This window comes from Phocoena sinus, chromosome 7 (genome assembly GCF_008692025.1).
Source record: "Phocoena sinus isolate mPhoSin1 chromosome 7, mPhoSin1.pri, whole genome shotgun sequence".
Classification (NCBI taxonomy): Eukaryota; Metazoa; Chordata; class Mammalia; order Artiodactyla; family Phocoenidae; genus Phocoena; species Phocoena sinus.
Window position 1 is genome coordinate 43803953 of NC_045769.1, and position 24621 is coordinate 43828573.

Below are 24621 nucleotides of genomic sequence, written 5' to 3' on the forward strand. Positions count from 1 at the left end.
AGAAATAGACTCCAAATTTATAAAAAACATACTTGATGCCTTTAAGAAGTATTATCTTTTTTTTTTTTTTTTTTTTTGCGGTACGCGGGCCTCTCACTGTTGTGGCCTCTCCCGTTGCGGAGCACAGGCTCCGGACGCGCAGGCTCAGCGGCCATGGCTCACGGACCCACCGCTCCGCGGCATGTGGGATCTTCCCGGAACCGGGGCACGAACCCGTGTCCCCTGCATCGGCAGGCGGACTCTCAACCACTGCGCCACCCGGGAAGCCCCTAAGAAGTATTTTCTTTTAATTTAAAAAATAGACCAAGACAAACTATACCTGCAGTTAATTTTTAGTTAGTTTGTTTTAAGATGGATGTATTATTATTAGCATAAATAGAAATGGGACATTAATTATTTGTATCCATGGAGAATCTATACCTCACTTCTCTTTTATCAAGAAAATCTTTGTGGTGATGAGAGAATTTAAAACTAACTGAACAAGAGAGGCAGGCAACTCTAGTCATTTGAATTTGTTCATTCCTGGCAAAAGGAATAGCACAAAGATATGTGAGAACTGTGACTTCAGAATGACAATTTTTAAAAATAGGCTTAATTTGTTTTTTTTTTTTTTTTAGAGCTGTCTCAGTTTACAGAATAATTGAGTGGAAAGTACGGAGAGTTCCCATATACTCCCTTAGCCTCTCCCCCCAACCCCTGGCGGAGACTTTCCCCTGTTATTAACATCTTGAATTATTAGTGTTGTACATTTGTTATAATTGATGAACCAATAATACATTATTATTAAAGTTCATAGTTTACATTAAGGTTCATTCTTTGTGTTACACAGTTCTTTGAGTTCTAACAAATGCCTAATGTCATGTATCCACCATCACAGTAGCATACAGAATAGTTTCACTGCCCTGAAAATCCCCTGTGCTCCACTCAGCCCTCCATCCCTCCCCTCAAACCTTTGGCAGCCACTGATCTTTTTACTGTCTCCATAGTTTTGCCTTACAGTATTCCTGTAGCAATATGTTTTCAAGTTTCCTCCATGTCTTTGTGTAGCTTGACAGCTCATTTCTTTTTTATCACTGAATAATACTCCGTCATAGAAATCTACACAGTTTGCTTATCCATTCACCCATTCAAGGACATCTTGGTTGCTTCCAAGTTTTGATGATTATGAATAAGGTTGCTATAAATATTTGTATGCTGATTTTTATGTGAACATAAGCTTTTAATTCATTTGGGTAAATACCTAGGAGCATGTTTGCTGGTTTGTATGATAAGAGTAATTTTAGCTTTGTGAGAAAATGCCAAACTGTCTTCCAAAGTGGCTGTACCATTTAATAGTTCCTGTTGCACCATATCCTCACCAGCATTTGGTGAGGTCAGCGTTTTGAATTTTAACCTAATAGATGTGGAGTGGTACCTTATTGTTATTTTAATTATCATGAAAGAAAATTGCTTTTTAAATCTATTAGACTGACCATTCTACATCTAAATCAGCCTTAAGACAACTGGATTAGCTCTTCTTCAATTTAGTAGTTTTTTTTCACCGTAGACATATCCTTATGATTCTAGTGAGGAAATCTTAGGAAGAAGCCATTAAGAAAAATCGTGTGCTCAGAACAAAGGGAAGGAAACAATAAGAAGCTGAAGCTGAGAGCGTGTTGTCATAGCCAGTGTGTTTGACACTGGTAAGGAGCAAGGATAAACATGATTTAACAGCAGTACTTGGGATGATAAAAGGGGAGAGACTGAGCTGGCAGCCAGAAGTGTGCAGTGGATCGCAGATTGCCAATAAAAACGTGAATGAAAACATTTTACTCTGTAATTGGAGACAACTGCTTCATATCTCAGAGGTACCATAAAAGAAGAAATATCAACATTTGAGTGTAGTATGGTTGTAGGTAGTTTAAAAAATGAGAAGTCAAAAATTTCTCGGGCTTCCCTGGTGGCGCAGTGGTTGAGAGTCCGCCTGCCGATGCAGGGGACACAGGTTCGTGCCCCAGTGCGGGAAGATCCCACATGCCACGGAGCTGCTAGGCCTGTGAGCCATGGCCGCTGAGCCTGCGCGTCCGGAGCCTGTGCTCCGCAACGGGAGAGGCCACAACAGTGAGAGGCCCATGTACCGAAAAAAAAAAAAAAATTCTCAAATTGAGGTTAGGAGGAGAGCTGGAATAGCAGACTTCCCTGCTTATATCCCTTGGACCTTATCATTTTAGTTCAATCAGGTGGACTTAAAAATGCCAGCATCTGTGTCTTTTTTGCTTTAGGGCTAATAACGACAAGAGCTGATGTAAAAATACTCCAGTTCCCAAAGGCCTTGGGCAGATAACTCTAAGGCACATGTTCTACCCTATTCCCAGTGTTCCCAGCCAATCTTAGCCAATGGCTGGATAACACACCCTTTACTGGATGCCTTCTCTTCCTCCTCTCACTTACCCGCTCCCATAACTGTGTGTTTTGGGATGAACTCCCATTTATATTTCTTGCACTGGAATCTTTGTCTCAGGGTTAACTTCTAGAGAAATCTAGGCTCAGACAGTTTTTGGCTACATATTTCTTCAGAATCCTACTTCCCCTTTGGTTACTGTTGCCTTCCTCTTTCAAGGCTCTCCTGAAACTTCTTTTATTTGCCCTGGGACCCATTACATCTCAACCTGCAGGTGCCAGGTCACTACAGCCAGAGAGCACATCTGATAAATCCTTAACAATGCAGAGGAAATTAATTAAATGTAGTGTTAACTCTCCCTCATATCTTTGCATTCTAAAGGGGATCCTGGGGGAAGAAATTCAAAAGAGTGAAAGTCTAGTTGTGAAATCTCAGATTTTGTGCCACCTGAACGGAGGAGGTTATTTTGAGCAGCCTTATCACTTCCTTTACCTCTGACTCTGGTACTCCTTGGACCACCACCAAAAAAGGAGATGAACTAGTCATTCTTTAGTGACAAGTCAAATTTAGAAATTAGATGGAAGGTAGTAGAATGTGAAGGAAAGCCAAGGAATTTAGCACAAAGCAGAAAAAAATCATAAAATAGCACATTTGTTGATTCTAAGACAACTTTTTTCTGCATTTTATCATCTCTGAAATCAAAGCACATCTTACATTCGATAGCATCTCTCAATTGCTATTGTTAGGTAGCAATCACAATGGCATTGCCATTTCCTGTGATGTAGAATTGGGTCATAGCTATTCATGTTGTTGTCACTTCAGCTGAATTATGTGCACAGTTGGTACAACACATTGAATTTAATTGCTGTTTAAGTGTCGTCAGTATAATACTGTGATTTAGGAATGAAACAAATAGTTTTCATGTATGCAGGATGGGACAGGAACAAATCAGCAGGGCGTAATTTGATATTTGTTAAGCAAGTTAATAGTCGCTGGATGGATGGTCCTAAATTCCACCTTTTCTTAGAAAGCAACAATAAAGTGCTTTGCGGGATGTAAGAAAGGAAGGAAGATGTCCACTAGTAGAAGCTGTATTATATTTTATTATTGAGACTCATGCAAAAGGATTGCCTGTCATACACACAGCAACAGTGACAAGAGAAATCAGCAAATTCCTCACAATAGAGGAATAAAATCTCAGCACAATAGCAGGCTGGAGTAAATGAATCATGCATTGCACAGGATTATCATTAAGATGTATAATATCCATTTATCAGAAACGTCCTGCTGATTTTGAACAGAATGCACTTAACTTCCAGCATGATGCCACTGAGGAAAAATTAAAATATGTGTTTAATCAAATAGGTAATGCTGGGAATTGGGGGTGGTTTTCTTTGACAAGACAAAATTACACTGTCAATGCAAAAGGATTTTTTTTTTTAATTTTATTATTTTTTTAAATTGGAATATAGTTGCTTTACAGTGTTGTGTTAGTTTCTGCTGTACAGCAAAGCAAATCAGTTATACGTATACATATATCCACTCTTTTTTAGATTTCCTTCTCATTTAGGTCACCACAGATCATTGAGTAGAGTTCCCGGTGCTGTAATAGGTTCTCATTAGTTATCTATTTTATACATAGTAGTGTATATATGTCGATCCCAACCTTCTACTTCATCCCACCCTCCCCTTCCCCCCTTGGTAATCATAAGTTTGTCCTCTACATCTGTGACTCTATTTCTGCTTTGCAAATAAGGTCATTTGTACCATTTTTTTAGATTGTACATATAAGCAATATTATACAATACTTATTTTTCTCTTTCTGACTTATCTCACTCTGTATGACAGTCTCTAGGTCTATCCACATCTCTGCCAATGCCACTGTTTCATTCCTTTTTATGGCTGAGTAATATTCCATTGTATATATGCACCACATCTCCTTTATCTGTTCCTATACTGATGGACATTTAGGTTGCTTCCATGTCCTGGCTATTGTAAATAGCGCTGCAGTGAACATTAGGGTGCATGCACCCTTTCAAACTATGGTTTTCTCCAGATATATGCCTAGGAGTGAGATTGCTGTGTCGTATGATAGCTCTATTTTTAGTTTTTTAAGGCTTTTTAGGGTTTTTTAACCCTAACCCTAACCCTAACCGTAACTTCCATACTGTTATCCATAGTGGCTATACCAATTTATATTCCCACCAAAAGTGTAAGAGGGTTCCCCAAAAAGATCTTTAAAAGGATCAAGGGTACGAGTTTGGATTATGAAAAGCAATGTATCACTGTAATCTTATGCCTAGCTGACAACTGCTGAAGGTACCACTATATTTAATTTAAACTGTAAGCAATGTCTACGAATAAGAACTTCTTCAAAGATATTAGGAGTGAACAAAAGAGTACAGGTGGTGGTGAGCTGACAGAGTATTGGTTAGACATCTTCTGGAACAGACATCTAGGAACCTGCTATATAGTCTAGTTCTCAGTGACTTTATGGACATGTATCTGAACAGTTGCCTATTAATTTCATGTAAAAGTATAATGGTTGTGAATCATGATGGTATGGCTAGGCCACTACAACCCTCAATGCTTCAGTCATCAAATCATTTCAGGACCATTTGCAGAAGGAATGTGAGTGAGTCCTGGTTCTTGTCTGAAAACTTTCTGTTGAAAACTTCTGGTAAAATCAAGGAAGTGCCAGCATCAAAACTCACAGAATGTAGGTAATAGTGGTGCACATTTTAAAGAAATGCTGCATCACTGACTTTCTTGATGGCCCAGAGGACATTATTTTATGGGAAAAAACATGAATGCCAATGAATCTAATTTGAAAAGAGATTCAGAAAAGTTGAATTGTAAATATGCAAAGAAGTTTTATGAATACATAACCAATTTATTTCATGTATATTTACTCTTTTATATAGGTATGATGTGAATATGTGATATTAAATATCTATATGTTTAAGTAAATCCAGAATTCTTTCAGTAGGATGAAATAAAAATTCTAAGTGATAATAAGTATTATGTCATAGTTTATATTTTGGTTTCAAGGCAAAAAGCATTCTTAACAATAAAGGTCGGTTCATAGTATTGAAAGATTTGACTCACTAGTAATACATAACAAGTCTGAATGTGTATGAAAGAACCACAAGAAGAAAAATTCACAAACTAGATTTTAACATGCCTCTTTCAATATTTGATAAAATTAATGAGGCAAAAAAATCAGCAAGGATTTTTTGAACAAAACAATTAACAAAGTTGGGTTAATAAACTTGTATAAGACATTTGCACCCAACAGCTGCAGAATTCACATTTTTTACAAGCTCACATGGAATATTTACAAAAAGTCTATATGCTGGGCCACAAAGCAAGTTTCAATAAATTTTAAGTGACTGAAGTCGTTCAGAACATCTATTCTGATCAGAATTTTTAAATCTATAACAATCAATAAGAAGGATAATAGAAAATCCCTATCTTTGGAAATTAACCAATACATTTCTAAATAAATCATAGTATGAAGGTGAAGTTCTGACTGATATTAGATAAATGAAAAGGGGAAAAAATATTATCAATACTCATACAAGATGTGATTTGTATTTGCAGAAAATCCAAAACAATCTACAGATGAATTTTTAGACTTGGTAATAGATATTACAAGTACATTATTAGAATTATTAAGAGTTTAGCAAAGTTGATGGATTTAAAGTCAATATATAAAAGTCAAATATATTTCTACATACCAGTGAAAACAATTGGGAAAGAAAGATACTATCCATTATGAAAAATACCAGCTACATAGAAATAAACCTATCAAAAAATGTATAAGATCTCTGTGGAAAATTATAATGCTTAATAGAGAGACATTAAAGAAGACTTAAATAAATAGATTAGAACACAAAGATGCCAAGTATCTAAAGATTTAGTGCCATTCAAATTCTCAACTTGTGTGTGTGTGTATGTGTGTTTGTAGCTTGACAAGGTGATTCCAAAATTTATGTGAAAAATGCAAAGGAAAGCTATTCTACTTGACGTCAAAAAACTTATTATACAACTCTAGTAATTAAGACGGTCTGTTGATAAAGCAGATAGAACCATAAGATGGGATGGAGTCAAGAAGCAAACCATCCATATATGGGCACTTGATTTATGACAGGTTGGCCCAGCAGAGCAGTGGTAAAAGAACAGAATGTTCAATAAATATTGTTGGAACTGATATTCATATAGAAAAAAGTGAAAGGGACCTCTCATATTCAGAACTCCAAGTGAATTACAATTAAGGGCAAAATTCTAACGGCTTAATATATATATATATATATATCATATATATATAGGAATAAATCTCCATGGCTGTAGATTAGGGAAAGATTTCTTAAGTCATAAAAAGCACTAACCATAAACAGAAGAGTTAATAAATTTGACTTCACTAAAACTAAAAACTTCTATTTATTGACGCTAAGAGATAGTGAAAAGAGAGCCACAGAGTAGAAGATATTTGCAGTACCTACACGTAAGAGAGACAGACACACGCTAGAAAAAGGGCAATTTCTCTTCCGTCCTTCCTCCCACCAACACACACTTAGGGGTGGGTTTTCTTTTGTTATTTCTGTTTTTCTGTTTGTGCTTTTTTTGGGGGGGGGGGGTGTCCATGGTCCATATACATGGTAACTACTGAAAGGTGAACATAACTACATCTTTGATAACGAAAATTTAAAATGCTAATTTGAGACTCACAGACATAGAAAACAAACTTATGGTTACCAAAAGGGAAAGTGGAGGGGGGTTGATAAACTAGAAGTCTGGGATTAACAGATACACACTACTATCTATAAAATAGATAAACAACAAGGACCTACTGTATAGCACAGGGAACTATATTCAATATTTTGTAATAACCTATAATGGAAAAGAATTATACATATATGGCTGAATCACTTTGCTGTACACCTGAAACTAACACAACATTGTAAATCAACTATACTTCAATAAAAAATAAATTTTAAAAGGCTGATCATTAAAAAAAGTGCTACTTTGGTTTTGAATCTATAGCGGTCAATTTTCCATAAGATGTTTTCATCTCATACATTTAAGTGAGAGCTAAGTTAGGAAAAATGCAAAAAGAAAGTGAAAAAATAGCCTGGATAAAAACAATAGTGATTCTTTACTCTTAACAAAGGAGAAAAAATGAATAATTTAACCTCACAAGACAAGGGGGAAACCAAATCTGAAAGGGAAGGTAGAAGAAATTCAAGCAGGAAAGAAAAATGAAAAAGTATAGACAAAGGAGCTGAGAAATGCTGAAAGATAGTATCTGGATAATCAACAATGAAGAACTCCTGTAACAGTGAGAAAAACAAAGACAAATAGTGGTGATTTTTGGGATCTTAGAGGAACTCCTGATCTTGGATAGGAAAAGTTTTCAACGTTACATAGATAGCAGTCTCCAAATTAGCCCTGGGAGAAACCCTTTATTTTCATCAGTGGAATATTTTAAGAATAAAGGCAAAATGAGCAAACATAGCTTTTCTTGGTGAGTTAAATGGAAGGTATATGGGAAAACAAATCAATGGGAAAATTTAAAAACAAGAACAAATTCAAACTAGGAAGAATCTGAAATTGTCAGCATGCAGGAATCAGAAATTTGGTATCCCTGCTTAATGAATAGGATAATTTTAATTTCTTTACCTTAAGAGTTTCTGTCAATTCAATTTTGTTTTTTTCTTTCGGAGTGTTCTCATTTAAAGGGGAAAAATGTTTTAAAATCTATAGAATATGGAAAAGCAGGAAACCAGATACTTGGTGTTTGCCCTGGTTTTGCAAATAGAAATGCTAATTAGAATGCATCATCTAATAAAATTGTGGCCATGGTCAAGGCCTTAAAAATGTTTACAACCAATAACCTCATTTCTTTCCAAGAAAGACCCTTTGGTTTACTAGTCTGTATAATCTACTTTTATTAATTTTCCACTTTTATCTTTTCTGCTATTGCCCTTTGGCCATTTCATGGATAATTAGCACCTCCTTCAGACAGGAGGGCAGAGGGAAACTAAATAAAGGCATTTGTCTACATTTATTGTGTTTCCTGTTAATCCTGCCATGGAAGGGTCTAGTAACAAAGAAGTTTAACACTACTGAATAAAATGATGGTGTTTTTCAAATTAATCCTGTAAACCAAGAAAACCTGTAGGTGCCTGGCAGGTAAAATAAATGAGTGCCTAGGTCACTCAGTGCTGGATACTATGGAAACTATGGGTAGTACATGTTCCCCTGAAGGGATTACAATATTTCAACTTACACAACATACCTTATGGCTGAATTAGACCCACAGGCTGCCAGTTTACAGTATCTGAACCATTAGCATCGGTAATAAAAAAATGTATATACTTAGATGTCATAAAAATATTGTTGCTAAAATGTGTGTGATAGAGTTTCTCTCTAGCATACTGATATAGTTATGAGCTAATTGACATGAAGAGCACCAAACAGGGGCCAAAAGAAATGCGTTAGGCACACCATGTAGTACAGAGTTAACAAATGAACAGCTGGGACCACCCTAGTTCATAATAATTTACAAAGAAGTAACTCTTGTAAAACTTATCCTAAGCCCAAAGTAAACTGATCCTCCTGAGTGTGTGTTCAGGGCCTTTCCTACAGAGGTGCTCAAGAACTATTTTTAATTATTAAAAATAACTTTTAGAGACAGCAATATGCTGCATAGGCATCTACATTCACAATATTAGTTTCTGTGGTTTTATAATAGAATAGGTTGTTGAAACAAATCCCAAATGATTTCACATATTTATTTGGAGATTATTTTTGATTTGCAAATAGTGATGTATATATTGAAGATTTTGTGTTGTTTTTTCACTTTTTTTTCAGGGAAAATTTCATGGAAATCCGATGCATGTGTCTGTGGTCATTTCAAATTGTTTAAGGGAAGAGAGGAGAATATTGGCTGCAGCCAACATGCCTGTTCAGGTAACATTTTCTTCCATTGTAATCTTGTTATCACCTGGAACTCAATTTTTCTGAAACAGAAATTCTAGTCTTCTTTCCAGCCATCTTCTTCTACCTATGTTGATGGTCCCGTCATCCTTCCAGTCACTTGGAATCAAGGTCTTGGGATTATCTTTGAATAGTTCCTTTTCTCTGCCTCCTTATTGAGATAACTACCAAGTCTTTCCAGAGTTTGTTTCTGGAATCCTATCTATACATCCTTTTCTGTTTCCACTGCTCACACTCTGGTCCGTGGTCTTACTATATCAGTTGAGGAATAGAGTAACCACCTCTGGGCTGAATTCCTAACTACCATTTAGGCTCTGTTTCTCTCAGCATGTTTATCCTCAGGGATTGATCTTGCGCAAACCCTTCAGTAGTTCCCAATTTCCTACCCCACAAGTCCAAACTACTCCACGAGCAGGAATTTTGTCTTACAGAAACTCCATAAATATTTGCTTGTTTATTGTTTCAGTGTGCTTTGCCTTGCCAATAATATTTTAGATTATATTTTATCCCACTATGCTGAATGAACTCAGGGCCCCCATCAAAGATAAGTAGAGGAATATGAAGTCCCTGGGAATACTTTTGCAGTTAATCCTTTTGAAAAGGAAAGAGCGTGTGAATAATCAACTTTCCACATGTCACACTCTATAAGTTAGTAAATCACACTAGTGTATTTTATTTATTTATTTTTTTTATTTTGCGGTAGGCGGGCTTCTCACTGCTGTGGCCCCTCCCACTGCGGAGCACAGGCTCCGGACGCGCAGGCTCAGCGGCCATGGCTCACGGGGCCCAGCCGCTCCGCGGCACGTGGGATCTTCCCGGACCGGGACACGAACCCGTGTCCCCTGCATCGGCAGGCGGACTCTCAACCACTGCGCCACCAGGGAAGCCCTAGTGTATTTATTTTTGAAGATCCAAGAAAAGTATCTTTTTTCAACTATTAAAAATTCTCAGATTTAGTTGCTGTCAGGTTATGGTTGTTTTTAGAGACGTATGAAGCTTTAACAACTTACTCTTATTTTAGATGATAAAGAAGAATGGTATCACCTTTATTTAATTTAAAATCTAAAGTTAGTGAGTTTCTAAAGTAAATATAGTTTGATTCAGTGCTTTTTGGGTGAACATTGAGATGCTGTTACTAATACATGATATTCTCATATATATTCTGAGCTGTCCTTTTTCGTAGCCCTCTTATCTCTAGTCGTTTTGTCTGTGTGTGTGTGGTGTTGTTGTTCTCTTCATATGTCAGGTATCAGGCAAATTAGAAACATTTATTTGAATAGATGCTCATCAAAATCATTCCACAAATAATCTGCTAGTGCTACATACTACCACAAAAGAAACACTAGTTTGTAAATTTTGAACCAGTAGACAAATATAGGGAGATACACACACACACACACAAATACAAATAATGGGGGCCAAAATGAGAGTGAATTTTACAAAGGCTTTACCCATCTGAAGAATGTGATGTAGTTGAAAAAACACTTGATTGACAGTCAAGGACCTGGGTTCCACTTGAGATTCTGCCACTGATTTGCTGTAGATCTTAGTCAAGTCATCATCCTTTCTAACCATACGTCCCCATCCAAGTGTAAGGTGAAGGGTTTACTGACATTCTAACTCTCAACTCTAGATATCTACATAAACGTTATATCTAAGGAACTTAATGCCAGATTATTAGAGTGGCCAAGAAATGGGGCTTGCGGTTCCTAACAGTGCAGACTGGTAGTGGTCCATGGCCCTGGCATTGGGAACCCCTGCTATAAACCATCCTCTCCTTTGGGGTGAAGTGGGGAGAATAAGGGGGAAGAGAAAGGGTTGCTTCTTCGTTTACCTGCCTGGGACATAGAGGCTTCTCCCCCACTAGGGAAAGTAAAGCATAAATGAAGCTAGATCACATTTGGAGCCCAAAGTGGTTAGCACCAGAGTTTGGACTTTACTGTAGTTGGTGGTGAGCAAAATGGGAGAGCCTTGACATCTCCAGACTTGCCTTTCAAGTTTGGTAAAGGGCGAAGGAGAAGGAAGGGGGCTGGAGACCAGGAAACCTGAACTCAGGTGGTGGGAAGGATGTGTGCAGAATGTCACACATGAGAATAAATCAAAGAGAAAGCTACTCTTAGAATTTAGAAAAGGAATTTAAGATCCTCAGATGAACACATTACTGTTAAAGAGTTCTTTGAAAAGAAGGAAACAATATTGTCCTTCTGTGCAGCCAACAGAAACATTTCACAACATTCCACTAACCTTACAGCTCCAAACATAATGAATACAGCTGTTAAAAATCATAATTTTCATATATATTTAATCACACAGAAAGCTGTTTACAACGTGTTACAGAATGAAAAATAAAGTTATAAAATCATACTTAATATGAAAAAAAAAAAAGAAATGGGGCTTGGAGTAGCTGGTTAGCCTTTCTATTTAACCAGCCTAACATTTTTACATATTCTTTAGCAAACTCCCTTTGTTCCAATGTAAAAATAAATCTCATCCTGACAGATTCAACATCCCTAATTCTGAATTTAAGTCCAACTTAATGTAGTTTCACTATACTAACTTTTAAATTACATGTATTCATATTATAGAATTTCAAAAGCAATATGGGTCTGTTATAGAAAATTAGGGGAAAAAAATTTAACCATAAAATCATCTGTAATTTTACTGCTCAAAGATAGCACATGATAATATTTTGGGATGTGTGTGCTTCAGGTCACATGTACTTGAATTTACATGTCTATACATATATCCAGATTTTTGTAAATAAATAAATAAGTATAAATATATATACATATACAAGCAACAGAGATCACAAACATATGGTGTCTTATAATTTGCTCTATTTCTTAACAATTTAACACTACTTGTATGTCATTAAATGTTTTTCTACAGCATGTTTTTTAATGGCTGTAGAGTATTTCATATCATACTCATCCATACCTCAGTTCAAAGTATATTACATATACTGCATTCTTCATAAACCTGTTTTATCAACATCATCGAAATTTCAAGACATTGTTTTTCCAGGGACCTCTGGAGAAATCCTTACAAAGTTCTTCAGTTTCAGAAAGACAGAGGAATGTGGAGCACAAAGTGGCTGCCATTAAAAATAGTGTGCAGGTGAGTGAACTCTTACAGACACCAGGAAAGTCTAGCTGTTGTCGCCATACTATGCATCTTTCTCTTGTGTGCCCAAAGTTAGTGCGTACAGAAATCATAGGGTAATTTGTTATAAGATAAATATCTCTCACACAGTACGTTCATATTAGAAAAAGTTTCTTTGAGGGAAGCTTTTACCTTCAATTTACTGGAGATTAGGGTTTCCACACCAGACTCCATCAGTGAGAAGCCATGTGACCTTCGGCGAGTAAGCTGCTTCACACCTCTAAACCTCTGCTTCTTCATCTGTAAAGTGAGGATAACCACTGTAACAGGATTGTTGTGAGATAATACTGTATGAAAAACCTTTAGCTCAGATCTTGACACCTTTATATCTGAGCAGAAAAACGTCACCAGGTTTGGAGAAGAGTAAAAGTAAAAATCTCAAAGACAGAAATGAACAGGAAACACAGAGGAGCCACAGATATTTTTTTTCTAAGAGGTAGAGAGGAAAAAAATTTAGACTCAATTGTCATAAACTATATCGTTTGAGAATGGAGATTTTAAGCAAAAAGATAGTTGGTACATTAATACAGAGTTGTATGGAGCTAAAATGAAAAATGTATCCATACTCTCCGATAAAAAAGATATTAGTTGCATCATTTGAATTAACTGAGAAATGAGAGGCAAGATGCTGAAATTTGCAAACACTCAGGAAGAGAAAATGGAAGAGCAACTTCAGTCTGGTTCTTCTAGTGCTATTCAACGTTCATGGGCATTAGCGCTTTAGAAATATAGATTCTGTATAGTTAGTCTGGGATATTACTGGGGATTGCAAGCACCAAACTGTGTATTTTGAAATACTGATGATGGATGATGTTGTTGCATTGACGTGCTTAATTGTAAAAAGAGTATGTTTTCTTTGTAAAAAGATGACAGAACAAGACACCAAATATTTAGAAGATCTGCAAGATGAATTTGACTACAGGTATAAAACAATTCAGACAATGGGTAAGTTTTTGTTTTGTCTATAATTCCACATAGGGACATGAAGGCAATGTGACTAGGGTTTCGTCTTTGCTGCAGAATTGATAAATTGATCCATTTTTTTGAAGAGAGTGTGCAGGAGAAGTTAATTTATTTTGCTTCCTCCTTTTCTCTCCATATAAATATATCTTTTTACCCATGATTCAAAGTAAATTATGAAGCTCATGCGAAATCACCCCTATTTCAGGATGCATCTCCAAAAAGTAAGAACATTCTCCTATAGAATCAAAATATCATTATCACAACTAAGAAAAGTAATAATAATTGTCTAATATGATCAGGAAATTACTTATATTATCTCTAGGTGAGTCTTTTAATATAATTTTTAAAAATTAAAAGTAGAAATGTGACTTACTGTAGGAAATTTAGAAAGTAGAAAAAAGTATGACAAAATTAAAAATCACACAAAATTCTGCTACCTAGATATAAACACTGTCAAAATGTTAGTATATTTTCCTCCAGCCTTTTTCCTGCACGTTCAAATACATACATATCTATTTATTTACGAAAAAATTGAAATCATCTTGTACATAGTTTTTTGTATAGCATTTTAAGCTAAAGTTTTATGTATTTCCTCATATAAAAAAATCTTCAAAACATAATATCAATAATTGTATAAATACCAAAATGTAAGGACACTGAAATTTATTTGACTGTTTCATTGTGGTTAAATATTGAGGTTGTTTACAATTTGATGTTTTTTAAGAAATATAAGGAAAGAATGATAACATTTATAAAATCTAAGATTTACAAGTAATAACATTTAGAGTGTGTTGCAATTAGTGGGACAATTGGAGAAATTCTCATTAGTTCTAGATTAGTTAATAGGATTGTGCCAGTGTTAATCTTCTGGCTTTGAACATTGTACTATGCTTATCTAAGACACTAGAAGAAGCTGGATGAAGGATATATGGGAACTCTGTACTATTTTCGTAACTTTTTTGTAATTCTAAAATAATTTTGAAAAACACATTAAATATAAATTCTTTGTACAGATGATTTACAGAATCATCCTTAACTACTGAAATGTTAGCTTAAAATTTATCTGGGGGCTTCCCTGGTGGCGCAGCGGTTGAGGATCCGCCTGCCGATGCAGGGGACGCAGGTTCGTGCCCCAGTCCGGGAGGATCCCACATGCCACGGAGTGGCTGGGCCCGTGAGCCATGGCCGCTGAGCCTGCGCGTCCGGAGTCTGTGCTCTGCAACGGGAGAGGCCACAGCGGTGAGAGGCCCGCGGACCAAAAAAAAAAAAAAAATTTATCTGGAAGGAAGTAGTATGGGTGATTGTGATCAAATTCTTTATTAACTTTCCATCTAAGATTTAAAAGAGAGGATATTCGTTTTTCCTGGCATAAGTGAGATGTGACATGTCCTTCTGGCACCTTCAGGATGTCTTGACTCCATGAAATGTTATTAAATATGTTCATAATTGTATGTACAATGTTTTTTCCTTTGGAAGAAATGACACAAACACAGGTTTCATCGGCTTATCAAAGGGGTCCATGATTCTTAAAAGGTTTAGAACAACTGCACATTTAATCAAGCATTACAATTCATTGAAAGCAGCCTCAGCCTAAATTTCATATGTGAACCATGAATTTTATGAAATAGAATATACATTAAAATATACTGTTTTACATTAAAACAGTAAAATTATTTTGAACTTAGTATATTACAATTAGAGTTACTTTAGTATCTTACAGTGCTTCATAAGCATTATGAAGAATAAAAATGATTATTACTTAATCAACAAATATTTTGTTGATTATAAGTGAAAGGAAATGTTTTAAGGGAAATGAAAGATACATGGGAAACAAGTTATATCTTTGCTGGTGAAGACTGGAAAGTATTAGCTAGTGAAGTTTTGAAATGATAAAATACCATATAAGCAGGATTTTGCTACATATGGGATCTAGGAATTTGTGAATTTGTGAATTAATACAACCAGAAATGACTTCTTGGAAATCAGTGCTATTTTGTCGAGGACTTTGCCACAGCATTGTTCGGGGGCCTCTTTTCACAATAACACAATTCAGATCAGCATTCCAAAACTTCATTTATTATAGAGATGAGCAGTTGGTATAAGCAGTCACTTACTATATACCAATAAAGTTTTAGTTCAAATTAAATAATACAGTGTTTATCGTACATCTGTCATTTAAGAGGATAAATCATTTTGGGTTTTGTTCAGTCAGAGATTTTTCTTAATTTGCAACTCTTTCCCACTTCTTCTGGTTTTACTGTGAGGCTAGCCTGTTTTGCAAAGAAAAAGAGAAAGCAAAGGATTTAGTCTTTATTAGTTAATGAGACTATGTACTATAAAATGGCAACTCTTCCAGGAGATTGAGTAAAGGCATCAGGAGGGGTCAAATATGATTTAATCATAGGCACAAAGAAGGGCCCCTTTTCTTTCTTACACATCCCAACCAACCAAGGTCATTATAAATGTAGAGATGATCTAATAAAGAATCCGTTATAAAAACATTTATATTCTCCTCTCTCCCTGCCCCCAAAAGGAACATTGTGTGAAGAATGGTGTTCTCTCAAGATCTGTAAGATAGAGAGCTCATCTCTGGCATGCTTGGATGTAATCCTTCCTGGCAGCCAGGGATTTACTTCTAAGCTCATCACTAATGGCCCCATTTAGGCTCTTGCATCATGGGATCTTAGGATGGCAGGTTACAGCTGGCTTTGGCTTTCAGGACAGAGAGCTTCGCCTTGGAGAGGACTGTAAGTCTGATCTCTTTTCCTTCACAGATCAGGGTGACAAGAACAGCGCCCTAATGAATCAGGAAGTTCTGACTCTGCAGGAAATGCTGAACAGCCTGGACTTCAAAAGAAAGGCTAGTGAAGAACTTTAATTGGGCCTTTTGCCTATTTTTCTCCTTTTTCTACATCTAGTCCTACTAGATAAAGCTCTGAAATTAAGCTCTTTGATTTTATCAGTTCCATTTATGCTGAATGAATAAAAGGCAGTGTTTCTAGGAAGAGTATCATACTGTTTACCATGCTTCTTCACCTAAGTTTACAAAGCAGAACCCTTCTAGAGTCTATTTATCCTGCTTATGTGGTACAGGTACTGTAGCTACCATTAATTTCAAGGTGAACATTTTACCCAGTTTTTTTTTTGCCATTATTTCAGACATGACTGTTTTAGTTGCTGTACTTAATATGCTGGGGTGGGTTCTACTGCACATGTATAATTGAAATATTACTTGACGACTACTAAAACTTTGTTACAGAAATAAGTGTCCCAGTTTCTATTCTGAAAAATGACATTGTGCTAAATAATTCTGTAGATTTCAGGAGAGTCCATTGAGACCTGAACATGTTCAATCTAACCTCTTCCCAAGGAGAGGAAGAAAATTTTCTGGCTCAATAAAATATTTTGAAAGAGGAGAAATATCTCTCAATTCTACCTCTCCTTGAAAATAGACACGTTGAAGTTTAACCAGTCACTGAAATCAATAGTTTATTTCTAAAAGTTTGGCTTCATCTTTTTGTGCAGGAATTTGTGTAAGCACAAATAAATGTAAAATTTATTTTCACCCTAAATTAATTATAAACTTAAACAGTTATATATCAGATTTTAAATATGTATATATTTAACCCAAGATAAACTTAATGCTTTTATGCATAATAAATCTATGCTATACATTTTATGCATGCCATCTTATTCTACTTTGAATAAGATTTTAAGGAGAGGGGGAATCTTAGAAATAATTCAGTCCATTCACCTGACTGTATAGAGAAGAAGATCAAGTCCCAACAAAGATAAATGGCTTGTCCAAATTCACATAGCTGTGGCAAAGCCAGGGTAGAAATTCCCATCTTCTAATCCCTAGGCCTTTGAAAGTTATATTTTCCCACTATGCTTCCCCAAACCCAGATAAAGTGGTACTAAAAACTAACACAGAAAGGCTTAAATTCTAGTCAGTACATTTAAAAATAAATGCATAAACATAATTATAAGAATATAAGTTCAATTTATAAATGGCTTTTTAAGAAGCAGATATATGGCTTTTATGACTACAGGATTCAATATTGTCACAGGAGTTACAAATTCAACCTACTTATAGTAAATGATATTATGAGAGTATTTTGTGCTATTATGAGAGTGTTAACTATGGTCATGCTTCTTTCTTCATGACATTATTGAATGGCAATAATTTAATTATTTGAAAAGGCAGTGCTATGGCAGATAGAAGGTAGTATTTGGTAAAATATTTGGTCAAAATTTTAACCAAGGCTTTATCTCCCAGGTCAGACAAATTATTTTATAGGTTAAATTATGAGTAACTTTGGTTGTGTGTCTTAAGAATCTTCTCAGTAGTCACTTTTGTCTTCAGGAAGCCCTCAGTAAGATGACACAAATAGTGAATGAGACGGACTTGTTAATGAACAGCACCCTGGTGGAGGAGCTGCAAGACTGGAAGAGGCGGCAGCAAGTCGCCTGCATCGGAGGTCCACTCCACAATGGGCTCGACCAGCTCCAAAACTGGTAAAATGAACTGAATTTAGTTTCTAGTGAAAACCACAGGAAGTACACAACAGTGTTGCTTAGCCAGAGAATACAGGCTTAGACCCAAATGTCAATTCATTCAGCTTATTGATGGCTTATTAGCAGCTGGAACTCTACCGTTGAAAACAAATGGATGTAATTGTCTGAGTGTTCTTAATTTCCATCCCTTTGGGGAGAAAAATAAAGCATCTATAGAAATCTATAGAATGCATAAGAATTGCTTATTTTCTTATCTAATATATCAATCTTAAAAGACTCAAATGAACTTTTTCAAATCAGCAATAAATACACTTTCTTGAAGGGCATGAGAAGCACTGGCTCCAAACACTATATCTCATTTTTAAAATGTGTATCTTAAGGTGTCAGAGTTAAATATTAGTTTTGTGTTTTCAACAAAGTGATTTATTTTTGTATTTAAATGAAAAAATCTCAAATGGCTAATACAACATGGCATCCCCTGCCTGTGTACACATGCATACATGCAATTATGTACAGATATTATCCTTTGTATTAAAAAAATGTTTTTTGGTTTTCCCCTTCATCAATGTAAAAGAAAACTATGTGAGTGAAAGAACAATTAGAAAATATAATGAAAAAGAAGGAAAATTTTCAGTTGAAATCTAAAATTGCTTTCCAAGGGTACAATCCAATCCAATGAAAAAGCACAGTAACTGGGCACCCTTGCACTAAAAGGTCTGCACTGCCAGGCCTACTTCTCAGGAAAAGTAACTGGGCTGTTTTTTAAATTTATTGATTTTCCTTGGGGAGATACTTTGACTGTACTCTGTTGTTGTGAAAACAAGGTAAACAAAGGGAGCATAGCAGATAATGGTGCTCATACCAAATTCAGTAGGGGGTTTGCAGTTCTTTCTACAGTGTTATGTGGGGAATAAACTTTCAGTAGAAAGAGCTGCTGTCAGGGCACACGGACTTAGCAAGTCTCATGAGACTTCTGCCTCCTCTTAGTTGGAGGCCTCTTCTGTGTGCCTTTCAATCTCCCTCCTTCCCAGACTTCCAGCCCAAGCTGCCACCTCTGTTTCTAAGGTAAGATCCAAGGTAAAACTCTAAGCAGATACCTTTCTCCAGGAAGATCCACTGATAATTTTTTGGCTAATACTTAGGACCTGTAAAAAATATATATGGGGGGGTCATACTGTTTTTTTCTTCAGTATTCTTACACATAACATTCTTCATATCATGTATTTTTAAAGTTTTAAATTTGCTCTCTTTAGTGAGTGCAATATTTTTAAAATAGATGTGTTTAACAGACTTTTTAAAAAGGATAATTAAAAGGGATTTCGTTCCAGACGTTGACAAAATTTCCTAAATGATTTCTTATCTATAACTGAAGGCAAAAATTTTAAAACATTGAAAACAGTTAACATCTATCATGCATTTTAGCAAAAAGCTGGGTTAGGAAAATAAACATTAAAATAAAAACTGTCACTAACCCTTAATGGAATTAAGTGACTAATTTAATTAATTTAATAATTATTTAGTAATATTTGCTAAATATGGTTAATAGTTAAAATGGTGGATTGTTAAGTGGAAAACTATCTGCGTTTTTCATTTGCTGTTCGATAGCTTTACACTGTTGGCAGAAAGTCTGTTCCAACTCAGAAGGCAGTTGGAGAAATTAGAGGAGCAGTCTACCAAAATGACATATGAAGGGGATCCCATCCCACTGCAAAGAACACATCTGCTAGAAAGAGTCACCTTCTTGATCTGCACCCTTTTTAAGAAGTAAGTCAACACTTTGCTATACACCTGAAACTAAAACAACATTGTACATCAACTATACTTCAATTAAAAATAAAAAGGAGTAAGTCAAATGTTACCCATTTAAATGCCTCTTGGGAGCCTCAGTCCTGTGGAGTTGGGAGGACACCCTGGCTGGGGTTTTGGTGTTCAGGTGAAGGAGTGGGAGGGAAGTGTTAAACAGTGAGCCTCAGGGTGCAGTGAATAAAGCTCCAGACAGTTCCAGAAACATTTCTACTCTTCACTGTTTATTCATCAACACTTCTCCCACCACCTAACTCGGTTTTTCATGAGCCACCACATCACCCACCCAAAGTTCATTTTTCATCTTTTAGAAAAGAAGATTTCAAGGATTTCTTCTCAAGTACGTATCCAAGAAATGAAGGGTGGAGAACATGTTTATGTTTATAAGCTCATCTAAAGGAAAAAAAAAATACTAGTATGTACCAGAAATCCTAATGTCTAGCTCAAAAATGGCATGAAATTAACTTTCTACTTGATGTTTAGTATGATAAAAATAGACTGGGGCTTTTATTCTTGACCCAATTATAACAATCAAGAGTTATTTACTGTTGTTACTTAGGGACAGTCTTTAGGTATTTCCCATCTCCTGGTATTTATTTATGAGAAGTCTTGGAAAGATTTGAGCTTAACAAGGGTTTGAATGCCTTCTAAGTGTAGAAAATTTGGATTTTATAAGAGGACAGCATCCTGTTACTCTGTGGTTTTCAGCCTGTCAATGTTTCCAGTGTTTTCAAATGACGCACTTTATTTCCTTTGAACCCAGCTCATTTGTGGTTGAACGACAGCCATGCATGCCAACCCACCCTCAGAGGCCGATGGTACTTAAAACTCTCATTCAGTTTACTGTGAAGCTAAGGTAGGCAGAATGTATTCTATCATTTCATATTTATGATGCCATAGCCACTGTGTGATTAAGGCTAGTTTCTCTCATTGTGCCTTTCATTCAACTATCCTTTACTGAGCACCTCCTGCATACCCAGCACTCAGCTATGGTAAGTACCCACAGAAATATTAAGGTGAGAGCCCTGCTTGTAAAGATTAGAACAATGAAGATGAGGACATGAGAGTTATTAGCATGAAATCACAATATCGGACAACATGGGATTAATTGCTCAAAAGGCTGACTTGAGAGAAAACTGGGGAGCATGGAGAATGCCTTGTGGTCACTGAGGAAGGACCTTGAGGGAAGAGCAGGGGCGTGGGAGAGTGAGACTATAGAAATAATGACTTCCTGGGTCTGTTTTGTAAGCATGGGGAGCAGGGAGAGAGAGAATTGAGTAGATAGATTTGGAGACAGATTATGGAAGGGTTTGAATATCCTATCCAGGAAATATAGTGGAACGTTCTTCACCTGTTATCACCCAGCAACTAGCTTATTGGATGGTCCATGAAAAATCTCAACACCACGATTTTCAGTACATCCTTATTATGTACCTGATTTAAAGAGAAATGATTATGTTGTTGCCACTTTATCTATGTATCTGATCCTTTTCATTTGCATGAGCAAACTAAAGCATACAGTGTTCCCTAATGACACTCTTAAAATAATGAGTTTGACTTCAAACTTTCAAAGATTTTCATCATGCCTCAATCTCTTGAGTCCCAAAGCTTTACATTTCTAATCACTAGGTCACCTCTGGAAAGCTGAAATTCCAGACTAGTACTAGAGGTGGTGATGCCATGATAGATGGTGATTTAGGATCCCATGATAGCATCCCTGATCACAGATCACTATTGGAACCCCATTTTAAGTTTAGTTTAGTTTCATTTTATTGAGATATAATTGACATACAACACTGTATAAGTTTAAGCATAATGACTTGACATACATAAGCTGCAAAATGATTACTACAATAAGTTAAGTTGACATCTATCACCTAGGAACTTCACTTTTAAAAGGAAGGCATTTGTCTTTCGTTTGCATTTCAGAAACCCATCTTGAAATTCTTAATCATTTCCTTTGTGTGAATTTGCACCAAGACTTTAAGAAACAAACAAAAAAAAAAGGCAGAGACCAGGTCCCTTTTTAAAATTTTATGATTTTCAGAAGGTGTTCCTTCCTCATCCCCACATCTCTATGTAGCCCAGAAAATTGTAACACTAAAAGGAAATAGAAGGGTGGTATATATGCTGCTTTTCCTTGAGACACCCCCATAGATGTTATGTTCAGTCTAAGATGCTCTGTGGGACGAAGGGGAAGATGATTAGGGACTGCTCAGCAAAAAGTTCTGAGTGGAAGAGGTCCCTGAATGGCGTGGTGTTTGAACTGATTGCCAGAGGCACAGACCATTAGTCCCTGGCTTAGGTGTTCTGCCTTCCTCTTCCATCTAACTGTTCGGTCCTCATCCTTCTTCTCTGTACACTGTCCTCCACTGTCTTGATAGATGATCCTTTACTTAGTATTCAAGATTTTCCCTAAAACCCCTCTCTACCATAGCATTCCATCCTCCTGTTTCAAAGGAAGGGGGTGACATGGGACTCCCTTTTGTCGTCAGCATCCTACAGTGAATGCGATCCTTCCTGAAATAGGATAGAGAGGAATGCAGAGGGGAAAAACATCTTGTCTTACTCCATATGACCTCCTCACCCCTCACTACGAACAGCTGTACACTTATTATATCCCAAGCCCTGAAACCAATCCTGGCAGGATTTTTAAGGAACCTTTGCTACATTATTTTTGTTTTGTTTGGGCTGTCTGTTATCTATGACTGTATTTCTCTAATGAGTTGGGAAAAGCTAAGGAGTGAAGGAGGGCTGACACAAGAAGGAATTAAAGGAATTGTTATTCTGACCTTTGATCATTTGTTTGTTTGAAGTTAGGTCTTTTTTAGTTATGAACATTTTTGCTGTTACTTAAATATAGTGTCTTTAAAGACTGCAAATGCATCTGAAGTGGAATTTTCCTTATTCTACCAGAGTCCTAGTCTTTATCAGTATTTTACCATAAAACACTTATCAAAACATTTAGTCTTACTAAGCTTACAAATTTTTTATAATATGAGAATAAAATGGAGCCACATTAATAGACTTGCAAAATTTTTTTTTATACATTTAACCCAAATAGCTATTTTTCTGACCTAGCCAATGTGTTATCCAACACACATCAACTGAAATAATATGGAAACACTTTCCAAGTATGTGTTATATTAAGTGGCTGATGTCAATATTAGTAACACGGCAAAGTAAAGAGTAATTGGACATTTTAAAAACACACTAACATATGACTGGAAATAATGTGAGTTTGATTTATATGTACTTACTGTAAATATAGTTAAATCTTTAAATATAAAAAGGCTTTTAGCCATTAAAATTTTTATCTTTAATTCTTTATTTATGTGTCTTTCCAGACTATTGATAAAATTACCAGAACTAAACTATCAGGTAAAGGTGAAAGCATCGATTGACAAGTAAGTTTCTAATTTCATTTTGAAACATGAAAATGTAAGACTTTTTAAAAACAACTGTCCTTATTTTATAGAATAATTTTAAACTTTTAAATGTACTTCTCTAACGTTACATATCAATGTACTTCAGATATTTGACTTTGAAGTTCAAACATTTAACAGAACGCCAAGGAAGACTTACTTTAAAAATTTTACTGTAAAGACTTGAAATGAAATTTTATATACTATCCCCTAAAGTATCATAGAAAAATTGTTATTAGATCTATTAAATAACTCATTTTAAAGAATCTTCTTGGTTTTACAGGAATGTTTCAACTCTAAGGTAAGACATTTACTTTAGAATTTTCGGCTGTTCTCATAAATATAGTTTACCTGAGACCATGTAAATAGCCAAGATTTTCTCTGTAGCAATCGAAGATTTGTGCTTTGTGGAACTCACGTCAAAGCCATGTCCATTGAAGAATCTTCCAGTGGGAGTCTCTCTGTAGAATTTCGGCATTTGGTGAGTTTGGCAGTAAAATTACACAAGCTTTTTTTCTCCTCCAAATTAGACACATTTAAACTAATAGGCCTTATAATTTAATGTGTTTTGTTCTTTAGTGTTTCTTATGCAAATTAAGGGCCATATTGAGACATAAAACATGCCATCATTGAAGAATTTTAAATGGTAAAAAGAACTCTGAACCTTAACTCTGAAGGTGTGAGTTCTTAACAACGGTGATGTTGTACCTAAATATATGTCTTAATTAGTTAAAATATTTTGGTAATACTGACAGAGATAATCTGTCTTACAGTCGATAGGCATTCCTGGTTTCATGTTTTAAATCTCCCTAATGATACCAATAATGACATGTCTGGCTAAAGGCTCTTTCATTTTAGGAGGATTAGCTTGGGGAAATATGATGTTTCTGGGTGTGAGTTGCAGTTTGCCTTGGCATTTCTAGAAAGCTTCTGACCCAGCCTCATCCTGTTACTTCTTGCTTTTACCACTTCCTCTTAACCTAGAGTTCTCTTCCTGCTTTCTTTCTAATTCTTTGCATAGTTCTTAGATTCCCAAAGACCCTGCTTGTCTTGCCAAAAACATGTTGCTCATCTGGTTTATCAGCATTTGGGAGGTACCTCACCTGAATGTTGGGGCACCACTGAAGCAGTCTCTAAAAGTCTACTTCCTTAAAGATAAAATTTATGGTAACAGAAAGATATCTGCATACATAAATTTATGCTGGTTTTCATTTTTTATTTTGTTTTTGTTTGGTCTTCAGTATTGAAGAGTACATTTCTTTGTAACTGAATCTCTCTATATGACACTGCTAAATCAATAAAATGTAATGAGGGGTGATGACATATACATCCTTATAACTAGAACTCTTTTTGCTTAAGTTCAATTCC

At 35.8% G+C, this 24621-nt stretch overlaps 1 protein-coding gene across 1 annotated transcript in view; it reads left to right on the forward strand.

Annotated features, from left to right (window-relative positions):
* Nucleotides 1-24621, forward strand: part of STAT4 (signal transducer and activator of transcription 4) — a 93481-nt gene that overhangs the window by 45623 nt on the left and 23237 nt on the right. Inside the window, exons 4-13 of the mRNA XM_032638413.1 lie at nucleotides 9257-9355; nucleotides 12407-12499; nucleotides 13411-13489; nucleotides 16282-16367; nucleotides 17874-18025; nucleotides 19631-19789; nucleotides 20592-20684; nucleotides 23176-23235; nucleotides 23537-23554; nucleotides 23641-23734. Of these exons, the coding sequence (XP_032494304.1) occupies nucleotides 9257-9355; nucleotides 12407-12499; nucleotides 13411-13489; nucleotides 16282-16367; nucleotides 17874-18025; nucleotides 19631-19789; nucleotides 20592-20684; nucleotides 23176-23235; nucleotides 23537-23554; nucleotides 23641-23734 (933 nt within the window). The remainder of the gene's footprint in view (nucleotides 1-9256; nucleotides 9356-12406; nucleotides 12500-13410; nucleotides 13490-16281; nucleotides 16368-17873; nucleotides 18026-19630; nucleotides 19790-20591; nucleotides 20685-23175; nucleotides 23236-23536; nucleotides 23555-23640; nucleotides 23735-24621) is intronic.